This window comes from Scardinius erythrophthalmus (genome assembly GCF_964197995.2).
Source record: "Scardinius erythrophthalmus genome assembly, chromosome: 9".
Lineage (NCBI taxonomy): Eukaryota > Metazoa > Chordata > Actinopteri > Cypriniformes > Leuciscidae > Scardinius > Scardinius erythrophthalmus.
Window position 1 is genome coordinate 25,894,652 of NC_138229.1, and position 11,491 is coordinate 25,906,142.

The 11,491-nt window shown below is 35.5% G+C and overlaps 1 protein-coding gene across 3 annotated transcripts; it reads left to right on the forward strand.

Moving 5' to 3' along the window:
* Positions 1 to 751: 751 nt before the first annotated feature.
* Positions 752 to 11,271, forward strand: thpo (thrombopoietin; the record flags this gene model as incomplete). Of its 3 annotated transcripts, none has more annotated exons than XM_081373894.1 (6): positions 752 to 999; positions 5,635 to 5,765; positions 6,384 to 6,470; positions 6,585 to 6,749; positions 9,434 to 9,530; positions 9,631 to 11,271. In XM_081373894.1, exons 1-6 carry the CDS (start codon positions 867 to 869, stop codon positions 9,693 to 9,695), a joined length of 678 nt encoding a protein of 225 aa, XP_081230020.1. In that variant the 5' UTR covers positions 752 to 866. The 3 variants fall into 3 exon arrangements, with proteins under 3 accessions (XP_081230020.1, XP_081230021.1, XP_081230022.1); XM_081373895.1 differs by having other exon boundaries at positions 9,437 to 9,530; XM_081373896.1 differs by lacking the exon at positions 9,631 to 11,271 and having other exon boundaries at positions 9,437 to 9,574.
* Positions 11,272 to 11,491: the final 220 nt, after the last annotated feature.

An 11,491-nucleotide genomic window follows, 5' to 3' on the forward strand; every position in this document is an offset into this window, starting at 1 on the left:
AAAACATCCTGTGTGTGTTGACAGGAATGTGCCCAGTTTAACCTGTTATACTCGTCAATATGACGGTAACGAACTTTACCACTAGGGTTGCCAACTTTCTGAAATGGAAATAAGGATGGTGTTAGACGTCACAGAAAATTCCCATGATGCAATGGGAATCACAGTCATTTACTGTAAAGAGAAATAGCAGTATAATACTGGGGGATTTAAAGTAAATAACTGTAGAAATTACAGAAAAGTCTAACAGTGTAGGAATCAAAGTAATGGATTCAAAACAGAATAAAGAACAGTGTTGCCAGTAAGTTACTGTAAAAAACCCTTGAAAAGTCTAACAGTGTGCACAAGTACAGTGGATTTTACATTCAATAAAAAAGAAATATTTGATAGAACAAGAAATGAAGAATAAATAAAAATATATTGAGTAAAATATGAAGTCTGCATATGTAAGAATAAATAAGTAGTTTCTTATCCTGTCTTTTTGATACATGTATACATGTGATCTTTGTTCAATAAAAAAAGAGAAGAAGAATACATACAAAAGCATGTCCTACTGAATATGGCAATCCACTAAAAGCAGGTGGGTTGATCATGATCACATAATAAAATATTAACCTGAACTAAAATATGTGGGCTCTTTATGTTTGTTCAGCCTACCTTTTCTCTCTCTCTCTAAAAGCCTTGTTACTTGTTTATTTATTTAGAATTGCATAAGTATCCCTTACAAACTCAGGGTTAGCCTCACTTTTATCTTGGCTTCAGTGTACTGTGACTCACTGAAAGGACATCAGGGCATGTTCAGAGACAAGATAAAAAAGCGTCCCAGCCGGGAAAGGAATATTTAGAAAAAGTCAGAAAGTGTGGGGGCGATGCACATGGTTGGGAATGTAGTGGAGAAACACATATCTCGGTGGACGTTATTGCATTACTTCTTCAGAAAAGACACTCTCCAATGGAAAGCAACGGGACTGAAGATGTGGTCGCAGGGCATGGATTTAAGTAGTAAGTTTGCATGAATGTCTTCATTGTACCGAACTGATCAATGCAGTGCTGTGCTAACGCATCTAAAACTCACTCTCTCTGTAAAACATGTAGCCTACCTTTTTGCAGTTATTTTGAAAATGCTGATAATTGTTTTTAATTTTATTTTATTTAGTTTTGAGTAAAGTCTAACCGATTGGCAGTTCATGTGCAGTAGGCTATATACACTACCGTTCAAAAGTTTGGGGTCAGTAAGATTTTTTATGTTTTTAAAAGAAGTATCTTCTGCTCACCAAGGCTGCAGTTATTTGATTAAAAATACATACAAAAACAGTAATATTGTGAAATATTATTCCAATTTAAAACAGCTGTTTTCTATATGAATATACAGTAAAGTGTAATTTATTCCTGTGATCAAAGCTGAATTTTCAGCATCATTACTCCAGTCTTCAGTGTCACATGATCCTTCAGAAATCATTCTTATAAGAAACATTTATGATTACTATCAGTGTTGAAAATATTTTTATTTCATGATGCTATGATGAATAGAAAGTTCAAAAGAACAGCATTTATCTGAAATCTAAAACTTTTGTAACATTAAACACTACCGTTCAAAAGTTTGGGGTCAGTAGGAATTTTTATTTTATTTTGGGGGGAAAAAAATAAAATAAATTAATACATTATTCATCAAGGATGAGTTAAACTGATCAAAAGTTACAGTAAAGACATTTATAATGTTAGAAAATATTCTATTTTAAATGAATGCTGTTCTTTTGAACTTTCTATTCATCAAAGAATTTTGGGAAAAAATTGTACACTGATAATAATGAATGTTTCTTGAGCATCAAATCAGCATATTAGAATGATTTTTGAAGGATCATGTGACACTGAAGACTGGAGTAATGATGCTGAAAATTCAGCTTTGACATCACAGGAATAAATTACAGTTTAAAATATATTAAAATAGAAAACAGTCATTTTAAATTGTCATAATATTTCACAATATTACTGTTTTTTTTTTATTATTGTTTTTATCAAATAAATGCAGCCTTGGTGAGCAGAAGATACTTCTTTTAAAAACATTAAAAAATCTTACTGACCCCAAACTTTTGAACGGTATATATATATATGTGTGTGTGTGTGTGTGTGTGTAAAGGACAATGTGCATACAAATGGGCGTTATTTTACTTAAATGACCAGCTGTTTGAATTATCTTGCATGGCTAGGCAAACATATACATGGACATAAAATAGCCAATTTGATTTATCTTATTTGTAGATTATCTTAAAAGCTACACTAAAATAGTCCACTATAGAGAAAATGTAGCAACAAGATGAACACTTTATTTAGCTACAGCGTAACTTCTCTATTTTATGTTCTGTCATTCATCTCTTACCATTTCCGATGTTTTCGTTTTCTCGACTCTTTTTTTTTCAGGATTCATAGCAATCTGTTTAAGGGTTTATTATCCCTATACATAAAATAAATAATGTCCTTTCCCTAGAGGACTTTTTTTCTTGTCAACCGTAGCCTATTGAAGCGCAAAATGGCGCCAATTGACTATTCTATCTTGCAGTGAGAAGACAGCGACCTCGGCGTGATTGAGATGTGAAAGACGGAATGTTGCAATGGGCAGCGGTTACACACATTAGCATTACAACATGGAAATCAGCTACTGTAAAAGTCCAAGACTTCCGATTCAATATACGCTATAGGTAAATAATAAGAAAAAAAGTGCCGTAAAACTAGCATTTGTAGCTACTAGAAACCAGTGTGTTTTTGACAAAATTAGTTTTTATGGAACACTGCAGTGTTTAGTATAAATAATATAACAATGAAATGATGATCGCAACTTTCATTTCACTTTCATTTTTGCAAGCAGGATTTACGAACTGTTTTTGTACAGCTAATAGCTAATAACTGAAAGTGGATGACACCAAAGCCTCACATGCACATTCAAGTTAAAAATGGCCTCCACCGCTCTTCCATTAAAAAATAATGTGAGAGGGCAACACTTGGGTTAAAAACGCTTTAATTTTCTCTGTAAGGATTTAAAAAAATATAAATATAGCTTCTAAACCCTCAAAGGCCCACTGAAGTGCCGAACACAGCTTTTGAAACAGGAAGCTAAGGCTAAGCTAAGGACATATTGAATGGCTCCTCCCCCTTTTTAAATAGCCAATAGCGTTTAGTTTACCTCAAAGCCTGCAAGTCTACTTCACAGCACCATGGAAGCAAATCAGAGTGCTGATGATACGTTGTATTCAATAGTAGAGGTGTGAACAAATTTTAGCCATTTCATTCCTAATCAATGTACAGTTGGAAAATGAAATAAAACTCAAGCAACCGAACGCGCATCTCCAACTAGTGGCATAATTTTGTTTTAAAAAGTGGTGGGACAGTCTGGTGTGTGGGGTGCCGGGGGGTGGGAGGGGGGGGGGGGTGATATACAATGCAAAGATATATGTACAATATGTGTACAATAAAAATGTTCGAAAAAAATAACATTACGATGTCCAGAGATCAATTTTAAATAGTACATTGGGTTTAATTTGCCATTTAAAAAAGATCTACTAATATATATTGTTATTGCCGAGAATTTTCACGTGAATCCATTGATCCGCAATTGTAACTTGTGTACTTTCATGGTCTAGCGCAGGGATGTCCAATCCTGTTCTTGGAGGGCCACTGTCCTGCAGAGTTTAGCTCCAACCCCAATTAAACATACCTGAACCAGATAATCAAGGTCTTACTAGGCATTCTAGAAACTTCCAGGTAGGTGTGTTGAGGCAGGCTAGAGCTAAACTCTGCAGGACAGTGGCCCTCCAGGAACAGGATTGGACACCCCTGGTCTAGTGGCAGAACTTTTGCCAAGTGTGTCAGATGCTCTGGGTTCTAACCCGCACTTGTATAGTTTTTTCCTCATCAAAACCAAATATGTTTGTGCATTTTGTTTTGTGATTTGACCAGAACGAATAGAGTCTCTGCAACAGCGATAGATTGAATCGCCTAGTGAAGACTGTGTGCGAGCCGAGAGAACATGATCGCAGTGGCAAGGAGCTCAGCAGCTTGATTTAAAAAACAACACATTTCAGTACTAGAACGCCTCTTATTTGACAAACGAACGAAATGAAATTAATGCTAGTTAACTGGAGATGTGTATTAGGTACACCCATGCCGCGAGTTGTTTCAAAAAGTGATGTGGACAATATCGACCCTGGCAAAAACCCATATTGCTCTGCAACGTGTCAACGATGGTTTTCTTCTTCTTCTTCTCTTATTTAATGGCGGACTGCAAACAACTTTTAGCTGCATACCGCCACCTACTGTACTGGAGTGTGTATCATCATGTCATTTAACAATTATTTATCAACGATGGTCGCTTTGGCCAGGTGGTGTTTATAGCATAGGGGCGGGACACTTTACATTCTAGAGAGCATTTGATTGGACAGAAGATGTGATGACGTCATAAAAATCCATGACCCATCTGTACGTTTTGAATGCTTATATCTCCTAAATGCAAATTTTGTCATTGGTTTGGAACACACCAGCTTATTCATAACCTTAAGCCTAACATATTCATACTCAAAGCTAAAAAACTTAAAGGTATAGCGGAGGATTTTTTTACTTCCGGGTGGAAAGCCTATACTATTAGTCCTCCTAATTGTCAATCATTCTGGTGAATCAATCAAACTTTTCAAAAAGTGGAGAGGGCGGGTCTTATCTAAAATTCGGAAAGATCCTCTGCTATACCTTTAAACTTTGATTTTAGGGGGCCTTTAAAGACAGGCTTACTAAGCTATGAGGTTGTTAATTGATGCTATATATGCTTTTGTTGAAGCTATCAGCCAGCATACTTCAAATTATTTTTTAATAATTCTGTTTAACAACAAAATTCCTGGTGAAATAATATGAGATAATGAAAGATATGAATGAGATAATTGTAACAAGGAAATTCTGCCAACAGAACCGTCCATGCCCATAAAGCTCTGCAACGTAGATTAATTCAGAACCATATTGCCTACTAGGATACTACTCATAATTCCGGTCATAGAAATATATGGTAAGATTAGTATGATTGTTTGTTTCCTTATGCACTCAAACTACTTAAATATACGTATTCTGCATATTTTCTATATAAGCTAGCCTATAAAATCAACTTCTTTAAATCAATAGTTCTACTGTTGATTTTTTAATTCTATTTTATTTCAATGCTTTATGAGATTTTAGTTCTTTTCCTCATTTAAGTTGTTAAGTACACAATTTTACCCTTGTCTTTTTGTCTGATTCTCAATAACTTTTTTGCTTTAATCAAAGTTTGTAATGTTATGATTCAACTTGTTGCGGGTTGCTTTGGCTCATGGCTTAATAAATCTTAAAAATCCTTATAGGTAAAAATACTTACAACTGTTACAACTGCACTATTGTTATAAAGACTATTTGATCAGAATCAGAATTGAGTATTCCAGAGAGTTGTTTCATGTTACTACCTTCTGATTTAAGACATTTATAATGTAATAATGTTTATTAATGTAAAGTAACATTGAGTATTGCAAATTTGTGACTTAATGGATGTACTAATGTAATTCAATGTTATAGTCCCAAGAGTTACATAATACAAACAGATGCTTTCTCATTGGATTGGTTGTCTTGTAGGAGTTCTGGTAGTAGTCTTCAGCATGGTTGCCTCTGAACTGTCTCACGTTCACACAAGACCAATTGACTTTGTGTGTGACAGCGATGCCAGAAGAATGTTGAACAAGGTGACGGACTTCCAAGAGGAAATGGTAAGACTGTGGCATGTACTCCATATTTAAATCGTTCTTTCACTTCTTTTTGTGTGTCTTAGGATGTTGATCTGTTGCCTACCACAATCTTACACCATAGTAACTCATAGGTAAGAGATAATGTTACAAGGACAGTTGAACCGTTCAAATTTAGGCACAAGGATTGAGAAGATATTCATTGGTGAACGGACTTGGACTGACTTTCCAATCCAAAATGAGTTGTGCGCTAAAATCAAATTTTACCCAAATAACCTTCAATTGAATTAGGTTATATAAATTCAATTGAATTCCTCAAGCCACCACCATTTATTTGTGTTTGTTTATGCTGGTAGAGAACTGCTGGAATCAATACCAAATTACCCTTCATATATCTTTTAGCTTTAATAGCTCAGCCTCATTAGATGTTTGCATGCTACACTTCACTTGACCGGTATCTGTCAGTTTACCTATTTGCATGATTCTCTGCTGTTATCCTCTGTCTTGGCGTCATCCGTTATCTTATCTTATTGACTCTGTTTGTTTGACAGTTTGCCACTCTGACTGCTCAGCGTCTACATCTCTGCTTGTCTATCCACCGGTGAGACATTTTATAGGCTGTGATTTTCACTCCCTTTACAGAAAAGCTGCAGTGCTGTAGATGCTCTACCCTTTTCTATTCAATTACCATGCGTCGGCATTCACAAAGCAACCTGGGAGAGAAAATCAGTGAGTCGTTCAATGCAGCTCCCACTCCCACACACTCCCTCCAATACAGCATCAACCCACTCACGCTGCTCTCGTGCACACACTCTTTGAGACACCTGTATATGTGTGTTCCAGGTGCTTGAGTGGAGGGCTGAGATCCTGCTGTCTTTGGAGACTCTAGCGCAGGATATGCAGTCTGCCAGGACACTCAGCCAACCTGGCTGTAGACTCACTCTGCTGGAGCGCTTGGAACACAATATCAACAACTACCTGCTTGTAGTCAAACTACTCCGCATTGAGGTGAGGATAGACCAGCAGTTCAACCTTGTGCTGCAGCTCAGATAGATATTGGCACAGAGACGAATGGCATGCAAACAGATTGTGTGCCTCTTGAGGAATTCACTCACATGGGATTTTGACTACAAGACTACAACATCTGACCCCACAAAAAATAAATAAATATAAAAATATAGCCTACTGTATATATATATATATATATATATATATATATATATATAGCATGCAAGCAAAAAAAGTAATTCACATTAAATAATAAATAATAATAACGTAAATAATACCATAATTTGCTTTATTTTAATTGTGAATTACGTTCTTTTGCTTGCATGCTGACATTTTGTTTTATATATATATATATATATATATATATATATATATATATATATATATATATATTTATATATTTATATATATTCAGTATTGTATTATATAGTAATATTAATTAGTAATATAATAATATATAGATTAATATATATATTTTTATTAATTAGTAATATAATGTTCAGCTAATATTACAAAAGTTCAGCAAAATATATAGTAAATCACATTGTAATTTAATTGAAAGTGAAATAAAGATATATATTCTACAATCTAATAAAGACAATAACTCTGAGAATATATATATATATATATATATATACAGTAAACATAGTACAGTAATATTGGTTAAATGATAGTGAAAATGTAAAAATATATTACATTTTAAGACTTGACTGACACTGATTCAAAATTAATAATTTAATAATGTAATAGCAATAATAATGTGATTTTACAACATTTGTTAGATGTACTTTCATTTTATAAAAAAAAAAAAAAAAAAGAACCTTTAAAAAAGACGTGACCGGAAGTTTTCCCATATTTGAATGTGGCTGGGACTATGTAGTTCTCAAGGAAAATATCCTGCCTTCCCGGAATCTTTGTTGATCCGTCACGTCATCTTGGTGACTTTGACTCTGGGTGATCTCTGCCTTCCTTCCCCAGGAAAGAAGGGGAGATAGCGACACATACTTGACCCGTGAGAAGGATGGGAACATGGTGCTCTCTGAAGTGCATTACAGCCATGCCCTGCTATTAAAATATACATACCGCCACTCCTAAGCACATACCGTGGGGACTATGCTGGACTGTAGTTTTGCTGATTTCTGATGTTTTTGCAAAACATAATTATGAGAATCAAAGTGGGTGTTTGATACTCTTTGATACCAATCTTTCATTTGAAAGTCACGTGTCTAGTATCTGTAAAACTGCATTTTTCCATCTTAAAAAATATATCTAAATTACGCCATATGCTCTCAGTGACAAATGCGGAACAATTAGTTCATGCGTTCATGACCTCAAGGCTAGATTACTGTAATGCTCTACTGGGTGGTTGCCCTGCACGCTTAATAAACAAACTACAGCTGGTTCAAAACGCAGCAGCTCGAGTTCTTACCAGAACCAGGAAGTATGACCATATTAGCCTGGTTCTGTCAAAACTGCACTGGCTCCCTATTAAACATCGCATCAATTTTAAAATATTGCTGATCACTTACAAAGCACTAAATGGTTTAGCTCCGCAGTACTTGAGTAAGCTCTTAACGCATTATAGTCCTTCACGTCAATTGCGATCTCAAAATTCCGGCCAGTTGATAATACCTAGAATATCAAAATCGACTGCTGGCGGTAGATCCTTTTCCTATTTAGCACCAAAACTTTGGAACAGTCTTCCTACCATTGTCCGGGAAGCAGACACTCTCTGTCAGTTCAAAGCTAGACTAAAGACACATCTCTTTGACCTAGCATTCACATAATACATTATAGACTTCTATAATTCAGTGTTAGGCTGCATAGATTAGGTCAGCTGGAACCGGGAACACTTCCCATAAATCCTGATACTCGTTACATCATAAGAAGAATGGCATCTACGCTAATTTTAGTGTCTTTTGTTTATCCCGAGGTTTTCCCGCAGCCTGCCGTATCCAGGCCGTATCCAGATCTGACGAAGGCCCTTCGCCTGAACCCGATGACAACGCAGTGCTGAAGTGCCAACTAGTCTCTCCCTATGGAGGATCCCTTTACCACTCTACAGATAAAGCGTTGTCGGGAAACTCAATTCGTGTATCTACCCCGAATTGATAAAATAAAATAAAATTCTGTATCAAAAATTTTAAGGAAACACCAGTACTTTGTTTGGCTTGGTTTGTAGGGAATTCCAAACCTGCGCACATATATTCAAACGCACATAACTATAGAACCAATTCTTAATGCGCATGTGAACGCCATCAGCGTTTCTCACGGGTTCGCGTTTAAAGTCTGTGTAGAGAGAATGGTGTCGTCTTAGCGGCCCCAAATTTAATAAATGATCGTTGAGACGGAAGCGAATCAATCAAAACTAACTTTAGCTGGAAAATAACTTTATTAAAGAACCGCTATAAAGCCAAAACAATCTCTGTTACCTTAAATTATACGTTGATCTCTGTAAAGCTACTTTGAAACAATCTACATTGTTAAAAGCGCTATATAAATGAAGATGACTTGACTTGACTTGTTTTCATTGATCTCAATGATGACCCTCCATCTTTCAAAGTATAGCTCATTCATTTCTATCACACAGTAAAAGTCATTTCTTTTCTTCCCTCGTACACATACTATGACTATTTTTAGCTTGAACGCTATTTTCTTTTTCTGTCCATCTTTGTCTCATCCAGCAGGGAGAGCAAGTAGGGCCCCAGGCAGAGGGATGCCAGGGTCAGCGCTCAACGGATTTGGCTTTGGTGTTGAAGAACTTTGGGCTTCTTCTCACAGGCAAGCTGGAGTGGCTCATTTCAGAGATGGAAGACGGGTGCTAGACTGAAAAACTAACGTCTAAACTCTGCCTCTCTTCAACCTTGTGTAATTGGACCAGACAGGCCCAATCAATTTAACAATGGTCCACCTTCAAGACAATGTGGCATCCACAGATTTACATGACGTCTAAACGACAAAACTCTGCCATCTACTGGATCATAGCTGAACTGACTCACCTGTTGACGCGCAACCACTAGAACTTTTAAAACAGACAAACTGTTCTGAAGTGAAAACTGGTGAGTCCTAAATGTTGTTTTATACCACAGATTATATTTATTTATTTTATAGGCTGCATGAAAGTTGAACTGACTCTACAGGGTGTGATGGCACATGGAAGACAACCTGAAGTCAATAAGAAGGGCATGTGTGACACAATGCAGTTCACACACAGGAAAGGTCACTTAATCTATACACTCCATGTTATAACTATGGGATATTTGTGCATATAACATATTTGGTATAAAAATAGTATTTACAATATTTTGTGAACAAACAAACCATTATTTCAATATTTTATTCAGTTGAAACGCTGATGCATTTACAGTGAACAATGTGAAAATATGTCATATTTAAATCACTATATATATTCTCTTTTTAATATGTAATGTCCTTCTCTCTTGAAATTTAATAGTTGTTAAATGAACATATCTACGTATTATATATGATATAACGTATGCACTATGCAGGCAATGTTAACTAAAGTGGATTTAATCTAAAGTCTGAGGTCTTCACAATTGACAGTAAAGATATTATATTAGAATGCTGCAAAATATTTCTATAACAAATAAATGCTGTTCTTTTGAACCTGAACTATTCATCAAAGAATCCTGAACAATGTACCACATGTTTATATAAAAATATTAAGCAGCACAACTGTTTTCAGCATTGGTAATAACAAATGTTTCTTGAGCATCAAATCAGCATATAGAATGATTTCTGAAGGATCATGTGACACTGAAGACTGGAGTAATGATGCTGAAAATTCAGCTTTAACATCACAGGAATATATTACATATTAAAATAGAAAACAGTTAAATTGTATCTGTATTTCAACATATTACTATTTTTACTGTATTCCCCTCTCTCAACATCTGGACAGTAGCAGCACACAAAAGATTGGAAAAACAAATCTCAGCGTTGTTTGAGTGATTGCCTTTGTTTTTTGTAGCATTGGGATCAAGTTCTGCTTTTGCTAATTTTGTTGAATGCGCATTTAGCAGCCCTGGTCAGGTTCAGATGCTTCTAGAGATGACAATGATTGTAGGAAGCTTCTGTAAGTCTTATTCTATGAGAAAGCGAATGATGTGCAAGAGAAGTTTAAAGTGAAGTCCCTAATGAGTAATTTATGTAAAAAATTCCAGTCTCAGATAAAATGAGCTGTTGAGGGAACATCAGGGAAAGCTTGTGATTGATTGTGCCATACAATAGCTGACAGATTGCTATAGGAACCTTGAATACGAATATAAAAATACTAAAAGAATCATGTGATGTCTTTGAGCCTTTTTAAATCAGACTGAATTCTTGTGGAGAAAAGCAATCGATTACACCATGTATGGGACGAATAATTATGTAAGTTACTAAACACTGCCAATGTATAGCTTTGAATGTCTTCATCATAACCAGTGATCTTCACTAACCTGGAAGACTTTGGTCATGTAATGTCATTGCTGATTTCATGTTTATTAAAGTTTGTTCATGCAACGCAGGTCCTTTTCTGTCAGCCTAACCCCCTTTGACCTACATTTTTCTAGTTGAAGTCCCCCTGATATTTGAAGTTGATATTTCAATAATTTAACACATTTGCATGTTCACGGTTCTCTGATGCCAGGTAATGGTCACATTGACATGTAGGTAAACAAATTATGTATCTCTATTTTTACTGTTCACATGTTTTTATTTGGAGTGTTTTTTATTTTAAA